The 22,881-nt window shown below is 28.7% G+C and overlaps 2 protein-coding genes across 6 annotated transcripts; one reads left to right on the forward strand and one right to left on the reverse strand.

The window, feature by feature from the left end:
• Positions 1-241: 241 nt before the first annotated feature.
• LOC135136257 (uncharacterized) lies at positions 242-2,571 on the reverse strand. Of its 4 annotated transcripts, none has more exons than XR_010281685.1 (4): positions 2,465-2,571; positions 2,086-2,409; positions 521-1,894; positions 242-471 (listed from the first exon to the last, which is right to left on the reverse strand). XR_010281685.1 is itself a non-coding variant. In XM_064065456.1 (4 exons), the coding sequence occupies exons 3-4, from the start codon at positions 1,211-1,213 to the stop codon at positions 463-465; spliced, it is 702 nt and encodes a 233-aa protein (XP_063921526.1). In that variant the 5' UTR covers positions 1,214-1,696; positions 2,086-2,409; positions 2,465-2,571; the 3' UTR covers positions 242-462. The 4 variants fall into 4 exon arrangements, 3 of the variants coding, with proteins under 3 accessions (XP_063921526.1, XP_063921525.1, XP_063921527.1); XM_064065456.1 differs by having other exon boundaries at positions 521-1,696; XM_064065455.1 differs by having other exon boundaries at positions 521-1,933.
• Positions 2,560-11,939, forward strand: LOC135136258 (kinesin-like protein Klp68D). 2 transcript variants are annotated; one of them, XM_064065460.1, is made up of 4 exons: positions 2,560-3,415; positions 11,056-11,114; positions 11,240-11,417; positions 11,840-11,939. In XM_064065460.1, exons 1-4 carry the CDS (start codon positions 3,300-3,302, stop codon positions 11,913-11,915), a joined length of 429 nt encoding a protein of 142 aa, XP_063921530.1. In that variant the 5' UTR covers positions 2,560-3,299; the 3' UTR covers positions 11,916-11,939. The 2 variants fall into 2 exon arrangements, with proteins under 2 accessions (XP_063921530.1, XP_063921528.1); XM_064065458.1 differs by lacking the exon at positions 11,840-11,939 and adding an exon at positions 8,986-9,638 and having other exon boundaries at positions 3,325-3,415; positions 11,240-11,333.
• The last annotated feature ends 10,942 nt before the right edge of the window (positions 11,940-22,881 follow it).

Raw genomic sequence — 22,881 nt, forward strand, 5'->3', positions numbered from 1 at the left:
CGACTGCGCCATGTTTTATATTGGTTTTAGAATATTAATAAAACCAGCTTCTACAATTATTTGTTTATTCTAATCTCTTACGTATCTAACAACATTCTCTAAGCCTACTTCTATAACAATGATTGTTGCGTCTTTTACCCAACATAATGAAACTTAATAATACGACTTTAGTTTTTTTATTAATTAATGTGCTATTTTCAATCAAGCGTAACATACAAAAAACGCGTAAAATAAAAATGTATTTGTAAAAAAATTGTATTTGCTTTATAGAAATAATCTGAATCAACAAAAAATACAACAACAGAATTCATCTTTACCTAACAGAAAAATACATAGTAATAGTAGCAGTAATAAAAATTATAATTACTAAATTGTAGAAATAAAATTCTCATCCTATTATTTATAAAGGTGATTCTATGAGGACCTATTAATAACCCATGTCACAAAAATCCACTCATTTCTCTAGTGTTTCTGTAACCAATCAGTTCATAATAATGTTGCTTCATATTTGTTCACTTACGGGATAATATTGCTGCGTCTCTTGCACTCTTTTCTTTGTTAAATTCTTCTCGTTTTTTTTTCTTAACCATCCATCGATATTGCTCATAAGTTCTTTAAAATCATCTATGTTAAGTGCATTCAAAGTATTATTAAGTGACTCCTGCTTTAATTTTCGAAAAGTTTCATCATCCAATGGCAACGGTGTTTGCTGATTATTTTCTATTAACATTTTTACTTCTTCATTTTTCTGCATATCACAATAATTGTGTTCATTTTCTGTTTCCATTAATACTCTCTTGCAATAATTATGTTCTTCTATATCTGTAAAAGTGTCTTTAGTCTGCCCTAACCCACATTCATACCGTTCCCTTTCAAACAAAGCAACCATATGCATGTGCTTGCATAAATTATTTTTTACCATAAATTCAGGACACTGACATTTGTAATGATGCAAACAGATTTGGCAAACTACACAATACATGAGCCTACAATCATTTCTACACACTCTGTCTCCATACACAACCTTATAAATCTTATTGGAATTAGATCTTACTGAAAACTCTCCAAAACCAACTTCCTCCACCATATTTTGTAAATTTTCTGCTTTTCTATGTCTGTCTCTTACAATTCTGCTTTGATACGTTTCTGTAGAAGGTCTTTCTGTTTCTATTATTCTGTTCCATTCCTTGTCTTCCACTACTCTGTCTAACATATCCAATAACTTCTCTATTGTATTATTTATTTCTCTTCTTATTCAACTCATCATATTTAATAAATTTGTTCAGACTTTCAATTGCCATATTTGTATTGATCCCAGCATTTAGTCTGTAACAGTGAGCCCACATTTTAATACGTTCCATATTCTGAAAATAATGTTTTTTTAAATAATTCAAAAAATTAATTTCCCCCGCTTCAAAAAGTATCTGAAAATAACTGTTGTATAGCTCTTTAAATTTATCTTCATTTGTTTCCTTTAAAATTTTTCCCATCTCGGTCTTCATATTTTTCTTCAATTCTGTATTTTTTAATTTTGCTTTGCCTTGAATGTTCCAATTTTTTATAATGTGCCAACTACACAATAAATGTCTTGGTTTTGTTTCCATAACGTTTATCCATGCATTATAATATTTTGGGTCATCATCTGTCATAAAATAGGTGGGACATAATTTTTCACCAACTTTTTTCTTTAAAGCATCTAAAAAAATTTCAAAAATTAACTGATCTTTTCTACTAGACACTAAAAATGCAACGGGAAAACCAACACCCCTATCATCTTTAACTAAAACTGTTGTTAACTCCCATCCTCTAATATTTGTGTTGTGCGTCCCATCCATACAAATAATATTTGTGAATTGTTTCAATTTAGATTCCATCACCTGGTTCATAAAGCCCACTGCAAAATCTTCATCTCTAAGAATGGAATGCCTTTCCCCTACAAGCCAAGCTAAGCATGTGCTAAACAACCAACACCACCAACTACAATCTACATGCATGAATATTTCTCTTAATTCACAGATTTTAAACAAAAATTTTACCTAATTGTAAAAAACCACATGCTAACAAAATAATAATCATATACATTACCAATTTGTTTAAATAAAAATCCATAATTTTGGCCACTTTGATTCCATTCATGCAAAACCTTTATTGTTGTTGCAGCCATATCATCAGCATTTCTAGTTTTTGATAAACTTCGACTCATGTTTCTCAAATCCATTTTTGTTAATAAGTGTAGTCTTTCCAATTTAGTCCCTTTAATGGTCCGAGCATCTTCTAATATTCTCTTTTTACATACTTCATTCTTCAATTTTGAATAAATTTCTTGTTTTTCATTTTTTGTCAACCCTTGATATCTCAGCTCATCTTCATGTCCTACATGTGTTTTTATATATTTAATTTTCACTGTTCCTATAAACAATTGATGCAGTTAATATACAGTAAAGTGTGCACATAGATAACATACCTTCATCAAAAATTTTTGCAGTGATTCTTGATGGACAAGTACCACAGATTTTCTTGCTACCCCCTGCCTTTGGAAATCTCTTAAATGCTTTACTTTCATAGCATAAAATGTCCAATAATACAATATATTCTTAACAAATTACAATAATAATGTACCATTGTAGCTTCTGTTGCAGTTATAATATATCAGCTGATAGGGGTAACGCACATCTTTCTTTTGCTTTCGACTAATATATTTAACATCTCTTCGTTCTTCGCAAATCCAATTTTTAAAATCTTCATGACTTAGTATCAATTCTTCTACCTCTAATGTTATATTATGCTTTATTTCAAGATGAGTTTTGAGTTCTTCATGGGATTTCAAATTTCTCTCTGGTTCATCCCCACACATTGGACAAAAAATCTTTGTTTTGCAAATCCCACCAACACTTTGATCACGGTGAAAACGCCTAAAATGTCTATTCCTGGAAGTAACAAAATTAAATTGTTTGTCACAGACAGAACACTTTATGGATTCCATTCTGGAAGAATATAGAAAAAGCGCGTTCAGACTATAGTGACAGCAATTAATGATCTTTTGCCTTTCCCGCCTTTTTGTAATGACACTAGGCTTAGGGATTTCTTCAGGCCAACTGTTTTTCGAAGTTGGCAGTCCTGAATGTTCTTATGCACAAATACCGTATGCTTACTCGTGGTCCGGCCCATACAGTAAAATTGATACTTATCATTTTGGGACTCGGGATGCGTTACAAAGATTTGTTGGCGATGTGGCAACTACGACGAAGGTACTAAGCGGCAATACGGCATGCGCTAGGGGCCCGTTTTTTTAAACTGTAATGCGCACGCCCCGCCGAGATCAAAGGTACCGACAGCAAGTGGAATATCACTTCATCACTGGTACCGACAGCAAGTGGAATATCACGTTCATCACTGCCAATATACCAACTATAAGGTTAGTTATAAATTATAAACAATAGGAGTATAATATAAAAGTATTGTCCCTGTATGATCGATTCTAGGAGTGATATAGATAGTATCATTGTTTTTTTTTTATCATCGGGTGTTATCACTGTGCAGCGCTTTTATTTTATCGTTGCTAAAAAAACTTATTCCAGTGATAATTTTGTGTATTTATATTTCATCTAACCCACTGTTATTATTGTTTGTTGCAAATGTATGATATGGTTGAATAATGTCCGGTTGTAGTAAGTGCAAATCCTCTAAAAGGGATGGCCTTGTGGGTTGCGAAGGCGTCTGTAACAGATGGTTCCACTACTCTTGTGTTAATTTATCAGATGCAGAATTTAAGTTGCTTGAAAAGAGTAGAAATTTGTTGTATTTATGTGATTCGTGCAAACTTGTGTCTAACATGTATGATAAAACTTATTTACAAAATATTAGTGAAACCACTGCGTCTTTAAATACCGATGTTCAATCGTTGCATGTTAAGGTTGATAGTTTTATGGATAATCAATCGGTAGCTATTAATTCTCAATTACAAGCGTTTAAAAAGGAATTATTAGATTGTTTAAATACAAAATTTCAGGAACTCAAGGATTCTTGTTCGGGTAATACAGGTACTGTCGAATTTGGCAATACCAAAACTTCATATGCGGCTGTTGCAAATAATAGTAAAGTGGCTTCAGTAATGTTACTACCCAAAAATCAAAATCAAAATATTGCGGTCACAAAAACTGATGTTTTACAAGCTGTTGATCCGGTTACTGCTGGAGTTACTTTTTCCGATACAAAGCCAGGTAAAAATGGCAGCCTAATTATCAAATGCATCAATCAGGAAGATGCAACCAAAATATCTAACATAGCTACTGATAAACTGAGTGAAAATTACGTTGTTAAAGAATTACCCAAGCTCAAACCTCGTCTCAGAATAGTCGGTTTTACCTCTGAAGATTTGTACAAAAATGGTACTTTGTCTAATTATACAGTGGTGCAAAATAAACATTTGTTTCCTGGTAGTCAAGACTGTGATATAATTAATTTCACACAAATTAAAAGTAAAAGAAGCAATGACAACAACGAAAACAGCAAGCGTTAATCCAAGTTGATAATGCGGCATATAAGAGTATTTTACACAGTGGTCACCTTATTGTTGGTCTTGATTATTGTTTGGCTATTTAATCACTTATCAAAACAATGTTCATTCCGAAAACCAACTTGTCCCAGGTGTTCACAGGAACATTCTTTGAATCAGTGCAAAAGTGAAACTCTGTGTTGCATAAACTGTACTATATGGAATTCCACCCAGTCGGAAAAATTACCAGCAGATCATGCCGCTTCGGATCTATAAAGAATTGTCGTATGTATCAAAGAGCTGTTTCTGATTTTAAACACAACATCTTAAGTTTAGAATAGCAATTAATGTCAAAGTCGACCGTTCCTGCACATCGTACAGAAATACACCATCGTCTTAAAAATATTGATATTTATTATCAAAATGTGCGAGGTTTGAATACCAAACTTATTGAGGTTTTAACTTCTAGTATTAGTATGGAACATGATATTTTTGCATTTACCGAAACATGGTTATGTTCGAATGTCAACGACCGTGAAATTTTTGATACAAACTACTTTAATGTTTTTAGGGCTGATCGTAACTTTAGTGAAACTTCTAGAACACGTGGCGAAGGTGTACTGATAGCAACTCGTAAAAACTTGAATGCTGTCCAGATTGATATTTGTACAATTAATGATGACTTTTGTAAGCTAAAAAATTTTGACATATGATAATTATGAAGTGTGGAGACACGGTCGGGTTACTCTTTTACCTGATTTTAGTTTATATACCACCTAAATGTCATCTGGATGAATATCTTTTATTTTTTAACTGTTTAATGGCGTTAAATTGTCTCTATAATGCTAAAATAATAATACTCGGTGATTTTAATATTCCTGAATTTTATGAAATTAGTCAAATCAATGCTACCGATAATAGTAAAGTCTCAGCTCTTCTAAACTTTATGAATTTTTATGAACTTAGCCAGTACAATGATGTAGTCAACTGCAATAACGTATTATTAGATCTTATAATCTCTAATCTACATCTAAAAATTAATAAATCTGAAGTTCCTGTCACAAAAATTGATTCTTATCATCCACCCTTAGAATTTACTCTGTCGACTTCGAAGTTGAAATCCGTTCCTTTGGGAGTCAAGTCAAATTTGATCTATAATTTCAGAAAAGCGAACTTATTTCTCTTATATGACGAGATTCGCCAGTTAGACTTTGGTTTTTTAAACGGTATTAGAGATCCCAATGTTGCAGTCAGTCAATTGAATGATCATCTTACTTCAATTTTTAATAAACATGTGCCGATGAAACAAAGACGAACTAATAAATATCCGTTATGGTATAACATCACAATTATTAATTTGTTGAAAAGAAAAAATCGACTTTGGCGAAACTGCAGGCGTACTAAATCTGAATCGGATTACAATGACTTTAAGTCAATTAGGGCCAGAATAAAGAAAATGGTTAAAATTGCGTACACTAATTATATTAGAAATGTCAGTAGAAATATAAAATCTGATCCGAAAAAATTCTGGGATTTTCTTAAAGCCAAAAATAACGATATCTCAATCCCGGCCGTAATGACCTACAATAACTACAACGTTGAAAGCCCATTGCAAATTGTTAATTCATTTGCAAATTTCTTTACCAAAACATTCATTCATAATACATCTCCTGCTAAAGATATCGGTGATCAAGGCTTGTCAGCATTAAATATCAATATGCTGCATGTACCTCAGTTTAGTGAATCCGTTGTTCAGAAAGCTTTAAAGAGATTGAAGCCATCAATGACTGCTGGTCCTGATTCCATACCCTCTTTTCTTTTAAAGGACTGTGCCATACTACTTGCCGGACCCTTGACTTTGATTTTTAACTTAATTCTTCAAACATCACAATTTCCTGATCTGTGGAAGGTTTCACGTGTCTCACCTATTTTTAAGGCTGGAAATCGTTCTGATATATCTAATTATCGTCCTATAAGCATAATTAACAATTTCGCTAAAGTGTTTGAATATATTCTCCATCATATTATTTATTCTCACGTCTCCAATATGATAACAACTAAGCAGCATGGTTTCATGAAAGGTCGGTCGACAGTCACTAATCTCACAATATTTTCTCAATTTATATCTGAAGTTTTAGATCGACGAGGGCAAGTTGACTGTATTTATATAGATTTTTCCAAGGCCTTTGACCGCATTGACCACCATACATTGCTCCGTAAACTCTCAAGCTTTGGATTATCAGACTCTCTTATCGCCTTAATTAAATCATACTTATTTGGTAGATCTCAGTATGTTTCATTAAATGGTTTCGACTCTTACTCTTATGCTCAAACTTCAGGTGTTCCTCAGGGCTCTGTTTTGGGTCCTCTGCTTTTTAATATGTATATCAATGATATAACGAAGTACTTAACAGTCGACTGTTTAATGTTTGCTGATGATTTGAAAATTTTTGTAGAGATTAAATTGTTCGAAGATTGTGACAGGCTTCAGAATAATCTTGACATTATTTCTAATTGGTGCCAGGAGAATTTCTTTTGCATCAATGGTGATAAGTGTTATGTAATGTCCTTTTCCAAAATTATCAACAACACTCATTACGATTACTGTTTTGACAATAACGTCATAAAACGTAAATCTTTAATTCGTGACTTGGGAGTTACGTTTAATACAAAATTGAATTTTGTTGATCACATTAACATACATAATTACTGATAAGGCATTTAAATCGTTAGGATTTGTCATTCGACACTCAAAAGAAATCGACGATATTGTTGCATTAAAAGGTTTGTATCTTGCTTTCGTAAGATCCAAGTTGGAGTACGCATCTAGAATCTGGAGCTCTATTTATGACATTCATGTTTCTAACATCGAAAAAATTCAAAGGCGTTTCCTAAAATACCTTGCCTACAGGATTGATGGGGTTTATCCGAATCAAGGTTTTCCACATGACCTACTTCTAAAAAGGTTTGAATTACACAGTCTTCAGAGAAGAAGAATGGTGGACTCTGTTTTAATGCTGGTTTATTTAGTGCGTTCCTACATAGATTGCCCACAGTTACTGAGTATGTTAAAGTTTCGGACAGTAACAGCACGTTTTCGGAATACTAATCTATTTGAAATCGCAGCACCGAGAACTAACATCATGAAGGCCTCCCCTCTTTATCAGGCTATTAGGAACTACTCCTTTATTGGTCACAAAATCGACATTTTTTTTACTAGCATTAGTCAGATTAAGCTTATCTTTGAAACTATGGAAATTTAATTGAGTATTTACTATCTATTTTGCGCTGTTCATCGTTATTATTACTATTACTGTTTACCTACCTATTAGTGATGTAATCCAATAATTGGGCTAATGCCTGTGGGATTACTTTGTATTAAATAAATAAATAAATAAATAAATAAATAAACGGTTGACCCATCCAGGGATGTTCTTCTTACACAGAATTTTTGTAAAGGCTCCAGAAAAGTGGTTGCAGTTGTTACTAATCAAGTTGTATTTATTTCCTCGGAATTTTCTTCCCAGTCGATTTTTTATCATCTCTACTTCTTCCAAAATGAAACTTGTATACCCTATGTGAATGGTCTGTCTAAATTGTAGGTGGCCTCTCATGTTAAAAAAGTCGCCGAGAATTTGTTCATTTCCGGGTTTCATATCAAAAACTCCACTGTAATTGTGGTGGTGGCCCCCATAACCATATTCTCTTCCATAAACTTCAACTCCCGAATGGAATACCCCGAACCCAATGTTGCTAGTGTATTCATTCAGTTTATACATGTCGTAGACATTGAGAAAAACGGGTTCTTGTGGTTTTTGACTGTTGGTAATATTACCAACAGTCAAAAACCACTCTGACGATATCGTCAGAGTCGCTGTTTTTGTTTGTTTCTGAACATTGGTTACAAATCATGGTAGGAACTGTGCTCTGGAATTGACACGTCTGACTTATGATTTGGTTGATGTTGAGATTCTTTTTGTCAAACTGACGGCAGTAGTACCACCCGAAGTTTGACAGGCACGGCCAACTATGAGTAATTTTATTTTCGATTACCCCTCGACAACGTACTTTAGTGTGCTGCGATTAAATCGGACTCAAGTGGGATTTATAATCTTGTTGTTGACGTTGAAGTTCCCACTGATGTTACTTTTAGAGCAGAAAATTGTCGTTTATAAACTCCGTTGTCTAGTTGCCGTTGATAGTAACTTTGATGTTCAACTTTTGCCGTATTTAAAGAAGTTGTAGAAGAAAAGCGGAGGATTTAAGTTGATTAACTACAAAAATGTACCATTTTAACTATGTTCTAAGTTTCTTGTTGTCAAAAGATGGCTATGTATATTAAGAAAAAAAAGGTAAAACAAACCCGACTGTTGTAAAAGGTGACAGTACTAGAATGACGTTTACGCAAAGCCCACTATGTTTGACATTGTTCGAAAAAAAAAAATTACACTGAATGACATTTAACCAAAGCCTACTATTATGTTTTATAGAGACCTCTTGAAAATGAAGAATTGGAAGTCCCTGGAGCTGCGTGACCCACCTCCACTCCCAAATTTGCCAAAGCGCCGACGACATGATGCGCGCCATGCGCCAAGGCAATAAAAACCGAACCAGTGGCGCCACTAACATGAACCAAAACAGTTCAAGATCGCACGCCATCTTTCAGATCGTCGTAGAAATGGCCGAGCATCACTCCAAGTCGGTCAAAGTCGGCAAATTGAACTTGGTGGATCTGGCGGGCAGTGAGAGGCAAGCAAAGACGGGGGCCACTGGGGAGAGGTTCAAGGAAGCGACCAAGATCAATAATGCGCTTTCAAGTTTAGGCAATGTCATCTATGCTCTAGCAGAAAATTCGGCGCACATCCCCTATAGAGACTCGAAGTTGACGAGGTTGCTCCAGGACTCGCTGGGGGGCAACAGTAGAACGATAATGATAGCGAACATCGGGCCCGCGAGTGTTAACTATGAAGACACCATAATTACGTTGCGGTACGCGTATAGGGCGAAAAATATCAAAAACCAGCCAATCAAAAATGAGAATATTAAAGATGCGAGCTTGATTGAGCAGAAGATGAACGGGGAGGAGTGCGTGTCTGAAGTGGTTTTAGAGGAGAGCGAAACGTCGGATGAGGACGAAGACGACGTGAGTATATTTTTAATAGGGACACTCTGGAGATAATTGACTACTCGTATTCAGTTCCATGAAATTGACTAGTTTTTCCTTCATAATTTTATTTTGGTTGATTGTAATTATATTTGTTAAAGACGAAACGTGCATCACATTTTCAGTTTTACCGACGAATTCTTTATGTATGTGCAGAGGTCTTCTCTGCGCGCATGAACGTCTTTAACCCTTACCATAAGTGCGCTACCCCTTACTAGGTGGCGCGAGTTATCGCTATACTTAAAATTTTCTCTTGAACGTAAACAAACCCGATTAATTATTATTTTGATTTGTCCCGCTTAATGATTTTTTAAATTACGTAGCGCTTAACTTAATTAACTATTCTTTTCTATTTCTTATTCCTATTGTACTAACTAGACTTATTTAACTTAAAACTGCCGTAACATAGTAATTTACCATTGCGTTTGCGATTTGTTATTATTCTCCGTTTTTGTGAACAGGTGCTGAGTGTGAGCTTTTTCTTTCGTCGTACAATACTTCTTTCTCTACATTGTTTTTTGTATTTCCGCAATATTTTAGTTATAATTTGATTTCCTTAGTTTAGTCGTTTCATTCCCGAATTGTTTGCTAGTATTCTGTTCTTGTGCGTATGCATGTCGTATATTCAGAAGCGAATTCTTATTGAATCGAATGCGGACGGTCACCCGGAGCTTTCTCGCGGTATGATGACCGGCGACTGAGTTTTTTTTTTTTTGCGCTTATTAGAAAAGGACCCCTCTTTAATGTTTTAGTAGATGTTCTGATGTAACAGTAATATGAAAGAAGCAACAAAATTTTTACTGTAATTTCTCGGATTTAAAAATTTTTATTCATTGATTAAGTCAAGACTGAAATTGAAATTTTGAATGTTATTAATGTTATTTATCAGTTTCCTACAGAGGTTGGTTATTTGATTGCTAAGAGAATTACTGAAATATTAAGTAATTAAATCTGTTAACTTTTAAGATATTTGAATATTGGCTGTTCTTTCACGGTTTCTTGTTAGTTTCGTGTAAGGGTTTCACATATGGTCTTTTCGTGATAACGATATCGTTCCGGATTGGTTGCTACAAGGGATGCATCTTTTTCTATAATTTACGCAATTTTAGGCTTAAGATACTTTATCTATACAGATGGTGTCTTAGGTTTGCGGTCAACTTTTTCAAGTGGTTTGGGTGGAGCAGTGTTTTAATTTTCTAGTGGAGAGCTTTTCTGCGGATTTTCGATTCATTTTACTCTGTGCCTTTTAGCTAGAATGTGAAAGTATGAACATCTTGGTATATGATTACATTGCTTAGTTGTCTATTATTTTCATCATCATTCTTCTTTTTATTTTATTTTACATTGTATGATTACTGGTTCTATTTAAAAAAAAAAAATAAATTGATTGTTTCAGCTTCATAAATCCACCGGCCAGGTACGAGGAGGAGGAGCGGTTGCGACTGCTTCGCGAAGGTTTGTAACTTTTTGTTTGTATATTTTCTTTTTATAATTTTTTCTTTATAAATTCTTGTAATTTTCATTTTATTTCTTTAAGGTTGTTAGCGATGATTAATGGTGTTTTTGTATCATGATTATAGGTTTCGATGACATCGAAATAGATGTCTTTTTCGGGGCCTCCTCCTCCGAAGAAGACGGGGAGGAGCAGGGCACCTTTTCGCCCGAGCGTATTCAAGCGTATTTATCGGGAGGCGCGGCGTCTCCATTTTGCAAGGGGGCGCCGCGCCCGCGGTGGTCGCCGGCGCTCAGCAGCACCTCGTAAGTATCCTCTTTTGTGAGTGCGGTTTTTGTTAAATACTTTTCGATTTTTTGACATTAGTTTGTTCAAGTCATGGTTGGTAGTCCTTTTGTTAATATTCGAGTTCAATTATGCAATTTCAGTAAAGCACGTCAGTCGTTCTCTTTACTTTAAAGGGTGATTAAAATAACTATTTCGAACAAAATTCTGTACCGTCATTTTAGAAATAATATTTATGAGTTGTTGGATAATAATTTTTGTTTTTTGTAAATTTTTGTGTGATCAAACATTTGCACCTTATGTGGAAGTTTTAAGCAATAACTGTAAATGTAAATTACGTTCTGAAAATTTTGAAGTTTGTTGTGCTTTTGTTCTCTTAGTTCTGTAACTTAATTGATTTCTTAATAATCTTGTTAACTGATTATTTTTCTGTTTGTTTCAGAGGCGACCCAGCCGTCGGCCCCAGTAACTGGCCAACAGCACTCGAAAAAATATATACTTCTTGTTTTCCTTTTTGAAAATAAATAAAAATTTCTGCTCTATTTTTTACTTTTTGTTTTGATTTGGAAACGTACAATTCAAATTGACGTCAAATTCAAATATTATTCATCGTGTGTATTCAAGTGTTCATTTCCAATTCCATAGATCTAGGGAAAACCATACGATTTGTTTTTATATTTATTATTGTGTGGGGGCATTTTTTTTAATCGGCACAGATTTGTTAATTATAAAGATTCTTCATTTTTTGCTTTGTTAGTTCTTCGATTTTACAATTTTTTGAGTTTTAAACTTTTAGTTTCTTTATTTTTCAGCAAAAGAACAAATTTATCCAAACTAAAATATTGGAAAATCGGAAAATTGTATCGTTGAAACAATGAAGAATACAAAAATTTTAAAATGAAAAATCTAAAAATTTCAAAATGAAAATCGAGAAACTTAAAAATTCAGACACCGAAAAATTGAAAAATTGTAAAAACGAAACAATTTTGCTATTTTTCAAGTTCTTGATTTCCAATTTTAACCAAATTAAAATTTTGCAAAATCCAATAATTGTAACACCGAAACTTTAAAAAAATGCAACAATTAAAAATCGAGAAATTGAAAAATCGACAAAAAGGAACAATTCTGCAATTTTTCGATATTAAATTTTTCAATTTCTCGATTTTTGTTTCTTCATTTTCTCGATTTGTCATATTTTAATTGTTCAAGAACAGGACAAATTGATCCAAACCGAAATTTTGAATTGAATTGAAAAATGAAAAAATTGAGAAATTGAACAATGGGATAATTGAAAAAACAATTGAAAAATCGAAAAATTGTAATATTAAAACCAGAAAACCTTGATTAATTAAAAATGGAGAAAGTGAAAAACTGAAAAAACGAAAAACAAAAACTTATATAAATTAAACAATCACAAATACAAAAAAAATTCAAAATCCAAAAATTTTAAAATGAAAACCGGAAAACTAAAAAATTAAGAAATTGTAAAAAAGAAACGGAAAAATTGAAAAATTATACATCGAAAAGAAAAAACACTGAAAAACCGAAAAATTTAAAAACCGAGAATTCAAAGATTTGAAAAAATACAGAAACTGAAAAATCGGGTAACTAAAAAGCCAAGAGAAAAACTAAAAAAATCGAGAAATCGAAACATGTAAAAACGAAACACGGAAAAATTGAAAAATTAACAATTAAAAAAAACAAAAATTTAAAAATCTCGAATTGAGAAAATAAAAATCGAAGAAATGAAACTTGGAAAAGGACAACCATATTAAAAATGAAATTTTAAAAAATCAAAAAAATCGGAAAATTGTAAAACTGAAAAATTGAGAAATCGAAGAACTGCAAAAATAACAAAACTCAAAATCGATTAATTAAGAGGTCTACAATAATTGGAAAAGGAAAAATTCAACCTTAAAAATGAAAAAAAAACTGAAAATTAAAAAAACAGAAAAATCGAACAATTGCAAAATTGAAAATCAAAAATAGAAAAAAACGAAAGTTGGAACACCGAGAAATTTAAAAATTATAATATTAAAACTTGAGAAACTGAAAACTTCGATAATTGAAAAACAACTGAAAATTTGAAAAAAAAAAATAGAAAATACGGAAATCAAAATTTTCTAGAAATAGGAAAATCGACAAATTGTAAAATTCAAAAGTTGAAGAACGTCAAAATAAACATCGAAAATCGTAAAGTAAAAAAACTGAAAACTTGAAAAAAATGAAACATTGAACAATAAAAAAAAATTGAAATACCGAAATGTTGAAAATGTAAAAATCGAAAAACCGAGAAACTGTCAAATCTAAAAATTATAACATTGAAACCTGAAAAAACTGACGAAATAAAAATAGAGAATTTGAAAAATCGACAACAAAAACTTAAAAAATGCAAGAACTCCAAAATAAAAATCGAAAAACTGAATGAAGAATACAAAAATTTTAAAATGAAAAATCTAAAATTTCAAAATGAAAATCGAGAAACCAAAAAATTGAGACACCGAAAAATTGAAAAATTGTAAAAACAGGACAAATTTATTCAAACTGAATTTTTGAAAAACCGAAAAATTGTAACACTGAAAAATCAAAAAACAAAACAATTAAAAATCGAGAAATTGAAAAATCGACAAAAAGGAACAATTCTGCAATTTTTCGATATAAAATTTTTCAAATTCTCGATTTTTGTTTCTTCATTTTCTCGATTTGTCATTTTTTAATTGTTCAAGAAAAGGACAAATTGATTCGAACCGAAATTTTGAATTGAATCGAAAAATGAAAAAATTGAGAATTTGAACAATGGGATAATTGAAAAAACAATTGAAAAATCGAAAAATTGTAATATTAAAACCTGAAAACCTTGATTAATTAAAAATGGAGAAAGTGAAGAACTGAAAAAACGGAAAACAAAAACTTATATAAATTAAACAATCAAAAATACAAAAAAAAAATCAAAATCCAAAAATTTTAAAATGAAAACCGGAAAACTAAAAAATTAAGAAATTGTAAAAAAGAAACGGAAAAATTGAAAAATTATACATCGACAAGAAAAAACACTGAAAACCCGAAAAATTTAAAAACCGAGAATTCAAAGATTTGAAAAATACAAAAACTGAAAAATCGAGTAATTAAAAAGCCAAAAGAAAAACTAAAAAAATCGAGAAATCGAAAAATGTAAATACGAAACACGGAAAAATTGAAAAATTAACAATTAAAAAAAAAACAAGAATTTAAAAATCTCGAATTGAGAAAATAAAAAATCGAAGTAATGAAACTTGGAAAAGGACAACCATATTAAAAATGAAATTTTAAAAAATCAAAAAAATCGGAAAATTGTAAAACTGAAAAATTGAGAAATCGAAGAACTGCAAAAATAACAAAACTCAAAATCGAATAATTAAGAGATCAACAATTGGAAAAGGAAAAATTGAACCTTAAAAATGAAAAAAACTGAAAATTTAAAAAACAGAAAAATCGAACAATTGCAAAATTGAAAATCAAAAATAGAAAAAAACGAAAGTTGGAACACCGAGAAGTTTAAAAACTGTAATATTAAAACTTGAGAAACTGAAAACTTCGATATTGAAAAACAACTGAAAATTTGAAAAATAAAAAAAAATAGAAAATACGGAAAACAAAATTTTCTAGAAATAGGAAAATTGACAAATTGTAAAATTCAAAAGTTGAAGAATGTCAAAATAAACATCGAAAAACCGTAAAGTAAAAAAACTGAAAACTTGAAAAAAATGAAACATTGAACAATAAAAAAAAATTGAAATACCGAAATGTTAAAAAAATAGCGAAAGTAAAAAATCAATAATTGAAAAATCAAAAAATAAAAAAAAATTAAAATATCTTAAAATGTAAGAATCGAAAAACCGAGAAACTGTCAAATCTAAAAATTATAACATTGAAACCTGAAAAAACTGACGAAATAAAAATAGAGAATTTGAAAAATCGACAACAAAAACTTAAAAAATGCAAGAACTCCAAAATAAAAATCGAAAAGCAGAATGAAGAATACAAAAATTTTAAAATGAAAAATCTAAAAATTTCAAAATGAAAATCGAGAAACTAAAAAATTGAGACACCGAAAAATTGAAAAATTGTAAAAACGAAACAATTTTGCTAGTTTTCAAGTTCTTGATTTCCAATTTTAACCAAATTAAAATTTTGCAAAATCGAATAATTTTAACACCGAAACTTTAAAAAACGCAACAATTAAAAATCGAGAAATTGAAAAATCGACAAAAAGGAACAATTCTGCAATTTTTCGATATTAAATTTTTCAAATTCTCGAGTTTTGTTTCTTCATTTTCTCGATTTGTCATTTTTTAATTGTTCAAGAAAAGGACAAATTGATTCAAACCGAAATTTTGAATTGAATCGAAAAATGAAAAAATTGAGAAATTGAACAATGGGATAATTGTAAAAACAATTGAAAAATCGAAAAATTGTAATATTAAAACCTGAAAACCTTGATTAATTAAAAATGGAGAAAGTGAAAAACTGAAAAAACGAAAAACAAAAACTTATATAATCAAAAATACAAAAAGAATTCAAAATCCAAAAATTTTAAAATGAAAACCGGAAAACTAAAAAATTAAGAAAGTGTAAAAAAGAAACGAAAAACTTGAAAAATTATACATCGAAAAGAAAAAACACTGAAAAACCGAGAATTCAAGGATTTGAAAAAATACAGAAACTGAAAAATCGGGTAATTAAAAAGCCAAAAGAAAAACTAAAAAAATCGAGAAATAGTAAAAATGTAAAAACGAAACACGGAAAAATTGAAAAATTAACAATTAAAAAAAACAAGAATTTAAAAATCTCGAATTGAGAAAATAAAAAATCGAAGAAATGAAACTTGGAAAAGGACAACCATATTAAAAATGAAATTTTAAAAAATCAAAAAAATCGGAAAATTGTAAAACTGAAAAATTGAGAAATCGAAGAACTGCAAAAATAACAAAACTCAAAATCGAATAATTAAGAGGTCAACAATTGGAAAAGGAAAAATTGAACCTTAAAAATGAAAAAAACTGAAAATTTAAAAAACAGAAAAATCGAACAATTGCAAAATTGAAAATCAAAAATAGAAAAAAACGAAAGTTGGAACACCGAGAAATTTAAAAATTGTAATATTAAAACTTGAGAATCTGAAAACTTCGATAATTGAAAAACAACTGAAAATTTGAAAAATAAAAAAAAAAGAAAATACGGAAAACAAAATTTTCTAGAAATAGGAAAATCGACAAATTGTAAAATTCAAAAGTTGAAGAATGTCAAAATAAACATCGAAAAACCGTAAAGTAAAAAAACTGAAAACTTGAAAAAAATGAAACATTGAACAATAAAAAAAAATTGAAATACCGAAATGTTGAAAAAATAGCGAAAGTAAAAAATCAACAATTGAAAAATAAAAAAAAAATATCTTAAAATGTAAAAATCGAAAAAACGAGAAACTGTCAAACCTAAAAATTGTAACATTGAAACTTGAAAAAACTGACGAAATAAAAATCGAGAATTTGAAAAATCGACAACAAAAACTTAAAAAATGCAAGAACTCCAAAATAAAAATCGAAAAACTGAATGAAGAATACAAAAATTTTAAAATGAAAAATCTAAAAATTTCAAAATGAAAATCGAGAAACCAAAAAATTGAGACACCGAAAAATTGAAAAATTGTAAAAACAGGACAAATTTATTCAAACTGAATTTTTGAAAAACCGAAAAATTGTAACACTGAAAAATCAAAAAACAAAACAATTAAAAATCGAGAAATTGAAAAATCGACAAAAAGGAACAATTCTGCAATTTTTCGATATAAAATTTTTCAAATTCTCGATTTTTGTTTCTTCATTTTCTCGATTTGTCATTTTTTAATTGTTCAAGAAAAGGACAAATTGATTCGAACCGAAATTTTGAATTGAATCGAAAAATGAAAAAATTGAGAATTTGAACAATGGGATAATTGAAAAACCAATTGAAAAATCGAAAAATTGTAATATTAAAACCTGAAAACCTTGATTAATTAAAAATGGAGAAAGTGAAAAACTGAAAAAACGAAAAACAAAAACTTATATAAATTAAACAATCAAAAATACAAAAAAAAAATCAAAATCCAAAAATTTTAAAATGAAAACCGGAAAACTAAAAAATTAAGAAATATTAAAAAAGAAACGGAAAAATTGAAAAATTATACATCGAAAAGAAAAATCACTGAAAAACCGAAAAATTTAAAAACCGAAAATTCAAAGATTTGAAAAAATACAGAAACCGAAAAATCGGGTAATTAAAAAGCCAAAAGAAAAACTAAAAAAATCGAGAAATCGAAAAATGTAAAAACGAAACACGGAAAAATTGAAAAATTAACAATTAAAAAAACCAAGAATTTAAAAATCTCGAATTGAGAAAATAAAAAATCGAAGAAATGAAACTTGGAAAAGGACAACCATATTAAAAATGAAATTTTAAAAAATCAAAAAAATCGGAAAATTGTAAAAATTGAGAAATCGAAGAAATGCAAAAATAACAAAACTCAAAATCGAATAATTAAGAGCTCAACAATTGGAAAAGGAAAAATTGAACCTTAAAAATGAAAAAAACTGAAAATTTAAAAAACAGAAAAATCGAACAATTGCAAAATTGAAAATCAAAAATAGAAAAAAACGAAAGTTGGAACACCGAGAAGTTTAAAAATTGTAATATTAAAACTTGAGACACTGAAAACTTCGATCATTGAAAAACAACTGAAAATTTGAAAAATAAAAAAAAAATAGAAAATACGGAAAACAAAATTTTCTAGAAATAGGAAAATCGACAAATTGTAAAATTCAAAAGTTGAAGAATGTCAAAATAAACATCGAAAAACCGTAAAGTAAAAAAACTGAAAACTTGAAAAAAATGAAACATTGAACAATAAAAAAAAATTGAAATATCGAAATGTTGAAAAAGTAGCGAAAGTAAAAAATCCACAATTGAAAAATCAAAAAATAAAAATATCTTAAAATGTAAAAATCGAAAAAACGAGAAACTGACAAATCTAAAAATTATAACATTGAAACCTGAAAAAATTGACGAAATAAAAATCGAGAATTTGAAAAATCGACAACAAAAACTTAAAAAATGCAAGAACTCCAAAATAAAAATCGAAAAACTGAATGAAGAATACAAAAATTTTAAAATAAAAAATCTAAAAATTTCAAAATGAAAATCGAGAAACTAAAAAATTGAGACACCGAAAAATTGAAAAATTGTAAAAACGAAACAACTTTGCTATTTTTCAAGTTCTTGATTTCCAATTTTAACCAAATTAAAATTTTGCAAAATCGAATAATTGTAACACCGAAACTTTAAAAAATGCAACAATTAAAAATCGAGAAATTGAAAAATCGACAAAACGCAACAATTCTGCACTTTTTCGATATAATGTTTTTCAAATTCTCGATTTTTCATTTTTTAATTGTTCAACAACAGGACAAATTTATTCAAACTGAATTTTTGAAAAACCGAAAAATTGTAACACTGAAAAATCAAAAAACAAATCAATTAAAAATCGAGAAATTGAAAAATCGACAAAAAGGAACAATTCTGCAATTTTTCAATATAAAATTTTTCAAATTCTCGATTTTCGTTTCTTCATTTTCTCGATTTGTCAGTTTTTAATTGTTCAAGAAAAGGACAAATTGATTCAAACCGAAATTTTGAATTGAATTGAAAAATGAAAAAATTGAGAAATCGAAGAATTGGAAAAGTAAAGAAAACTTGAAAAAACCGAAAAAATGAAACTTGAAATATCGAAAAATTTGAAAATTGAAAAATCGAAAATGAAAAAATTGAGAAATTGAACAATGGGATAATTGAAAAAACAATTGAAAAATCGAAAAATTGTAATATTAAAACCTGAAAACCTTGATTAATTAAAAATGGAGAATATGAAAAACTGAAAAAACGAAAAACAAAAACTTATATAAATTAAACAATCAAAAATACAAAAAAAAACAAATTCAAAATCTGAAGATTTTAAGATGAAAACCGGAAAACTAAAAAATTAAGAAATTGTAAAAAAGAAACGGAAAAATTGAAAAATTATACATCGAAAAGAAAAAACACTGAAAAACCGAAAAATTTAAAAACCGATAATTCAAAGATTTGAAAAAATACAGAAACTGAAAAATCGGGTAATTAAAAAGCCAAAAGAAAAACTAAAAAAATCGAGAAATCGAAAAATGTAAAAACGAGACACGAAAAAATTGAAAAATTAACAATAAAAAAAAACAAGAATTTAAAACTCTTGAATTGAGAAAATAAAAAATCAAAAAAATCGGAAAATTGTAAAACTGAAAAATTGAGAAATCGAAGAACTGCAAAAATAACAAAACTCAAAATCGAATAATTAAGAGGTCAACAATTGGAAAAGGAAAAATTGAACCTTAAAAATGAAAAAAACTGAAAATTTAAAAAACAGAAAAATCGAACAATTGCAAAACTGAAAATCAAAAATAGAAAAAAACGAAAGTTGGAACACCGAGAAATTTAAAAATTGTACTATTAAAACTTGAGAAACTGAAAACTTCGATAATTGAAAAACAACTGAAAATTTGAAAAATAAAAAAAAATACAAAATACGGAAAACAAAATTTTCTAGAAATAGGAAAATCGACAAATTGTAAAATTCAAAAGTTGAAGAATGTCAAAATAAACATCGAAAAACCGTAAAATAAAAAAACTGAAATCTTGAAAAAAATGAAACATTGAACAATAAAAAAAAAAATTGAAATACCCAAATGTTGAAAAAATAGCGAAAGTAAAAAATCAATAATTGAAAAATCAAAAAATAAAAATATCTTAAAATGTAAAAATCGAAAAAACGAGAAACCGTCAAATCTAAAAATTATAACATTGAAACCTGAAAAAACTGACGAAATAAAAATCGAGAATTTGAAAAATCGACAACAAAAACTTAAAAAATGCAAGAACTCCAAAATAAAAATCGAAAAACTGAATGAAGAATACAAAAATTTTAAAATGAAAAATCTAAAAATTTCAAACTGAAAATCGAGAAACTAAAAAATTGAGACACCGAAAAATTGAAAAATTGTAAAAACGAAACAATTTTCCTATTTTTCAAGTTCTTGATTTCCAATTTTAACCAAATTAAAATTTTGCAAAATCGAATAATTGTAACACCGAAACTTCAAAAAATGCAACACTTAAAAATCGAGAAATTGAAAAATCGACAAAACGCAACAATTCTGCAATTTTTCGATATATTGTTTTTCAAATTCTCGATTTTTCATTTTTTAATTGTTCAACAACAGGACAAATTTATTCAAACTGAATTTTTGAAAAACCGAAAAATTGTAACACCGAAAAATAAAAAACAAAACAATTAAAAATCGAGAAATTGAAAAATCGACAAAAAGGAACAATTCTGCAATTTTTCGATATAAAATTTTTCAATTTTTGTTTCTTCATTTTCTCGATTTGTCATTTTTTAATTGTTCAAGAAAAGGACAAATTGATTCAAACCGAAATTTTGAATTGAATCGAAAAATGAAAAAATTGAGAAATTGAACAATGGGATAATTGAAAAAACAATTGAAAAATCGAAAAATTGTAATATTAAAACCTGAAAACCTTGATTAATTAAAAATGGAGAAAGTGAAAAACTGAAAAAACGAAAAACAAAAACTTATATAAATTAAACAATCAAAAATACGAAAAAAAAAATTCAAAATCCAAAAATTTTAAAATGAAAACCGGAAAACTAAAAAATTAAGAAATTGTAAAAAAGAAACGGAAAAATTGAAAAATTATACATCGAAAAGAAAAAACACTGAAAAACCGAAAAATTTAAAAACCGAGAATTCAAAGATTTGAAAAAATACAGAAACTGAAAAATCGGGTAACTAAAAAGCCAAAAGAAAAACTAAAAAAATCGAGAAATCGAAAAATGTAAAAACGAAACACGGAAAAATTGAAGAATTAACAATAAAAAAAACAAGAATTTAAAAATCTCGAATTGAGAAAATAAAAAATCCAAGAAATGAAACTTGGAAAAGGACAACCATATTAAAAATGAAATTTCAAAAAATCAAAAAAATCGGAAAATTGTAAAACTGAAAAATTGAGAAATCGAAGAACTGCAAAAATAACAAAACTCAAAATCGAATAATTAAGAGGTCAACAATTGGAAAAGGAAAAACTGAACCTTAAAAATGAAAAAAACTGAAAATTTAAAAACAGAAAAATCGAACAATTGCAAAATTGAAAATCAAAAATAGAAAAAAACGAAAGTTGGAACACCGAGAAATTTAAAAATTGTAATATTAAAACTTGAGAAACTGAAAACTTCGATAATTGAAAAACAACTGAAAATTTGAAAAATAAAAAAAAAAATAGAAAATACGGAAAACAAAATTTTCTAGAAATAGGAAAATCGACAAATTGTAAAATTCAAAAGTTGAAGAATGTCAAAATAAACATCGAAAAACCGTAAAGTAAAAAAACTGAAAACTTGAAAAAAATGAAACACTGAACAATAAAAAAAAATTGAAATACCGAAATGTTGAAAAAATAGCGAAAGTAAAAAATCAACAATTGAAAAATCAAAAAATAAAAATATCTTAAAATGTAAAAATCGAAAAACCGAGAAACCGTCAAATCTAAAAATTATAACATTGAAACCTGAAAAAACTGACGAAATAAAAATCGAGAATTTGAAAAATCGACAACAAAAACTTAAAAAATGCAAGAACTCCAAAATAAAAATCGAAAAACTGAATGAAGTATACAAAAATTTTAAAATGAAAAATCTAAAAATTTCAAAATGAAAATCGAGAAACCAAAAAATTGAGACACCGAAAAATTGAAAAATTGTAAAAACGAAACAATTTTGCTAGTTTTCAAATTCTTGATCTCCAATTTTAACCAAATTAAAATTTTGCAAAATCGAATAGTTGTAACACCGAAACTTTAAAAAATGCAACAATTAAAAATCGAGAAATTGAAAAATCGACAAAACGCAACAATTCTGCAATTTTTCGATATAATGTTTTTCAAATTCTCGATTTTTCATTTTTTAATTGTTCAACAACAGGACGAATTTATTCAAACTGAATTTTTGAAAAACCGAAAAATTGGAACACTGAAAAATCAAAAACAAAACAATTAAAAATCGAGAAATTAAAAAATCGACAAAACGGAACAATTCTGCAATTTTTCGATATAAAATTTTTAAAATTCTCGATTTTTGTTTATTCATTTTCTCGATTTGTCATTTTTTAATTGTTCAAGAAAAGGACAAATTGATTCAAACCGAAATTTTGAATTGAATTGAAAAATGAAAAAATTGAGAAATTGAACAACGGGATAATTGAAAAAACAATTGAAAAATCGAAAAATTGTAATATTAAAACCAGAAAACCTTGATTAATTAAAAATGGAGAAAGTGAAAAACTGAAAAAACGAAAAACAAAAACT

The sequence above is a fragment of the Zophobas morio genome, unplaced genomic scaffold, assembly GCF_036711695.1.
Source record: "Zophobas morio isolate AGI-343-1 ecotype UQ-CSIRO unplaced genomic scaffold, CSIRO_AGI_Zmor_V1 ptg000026l, whole genome shotgun sequence".
Lineage (NCBI taxonomy): Eukaryota > Metazoa > Arthropoda > Insecta > Coleoptera > Tenebrionidae > Zophobas > Zophobas morio.

Bases quoted from the DNA above. Each gene is read 5' to 3' on its own strand.
- LOC135136257 (XM_064065456.1), bottom strand. From the start codon at position 1,213: ATGTTAGACAGAGTAGTGGAAGACAAGGAATGGAACAGAATAATAGAA.
- LOC135136258 (XM_064065458.1), top strand. From the start codon at position 9,069: ATGATGCGCGCCATGCGCCAAGGCAATAAAAACCGAACCAGTGGCGCC. The intron at 9,639-11,055 runs GTGAGTATATTT...TGATTGTTTCAG, and splicing joins CGGATGAGGACGAAGACGAC to CTTCATAAATCCACCGGCCA.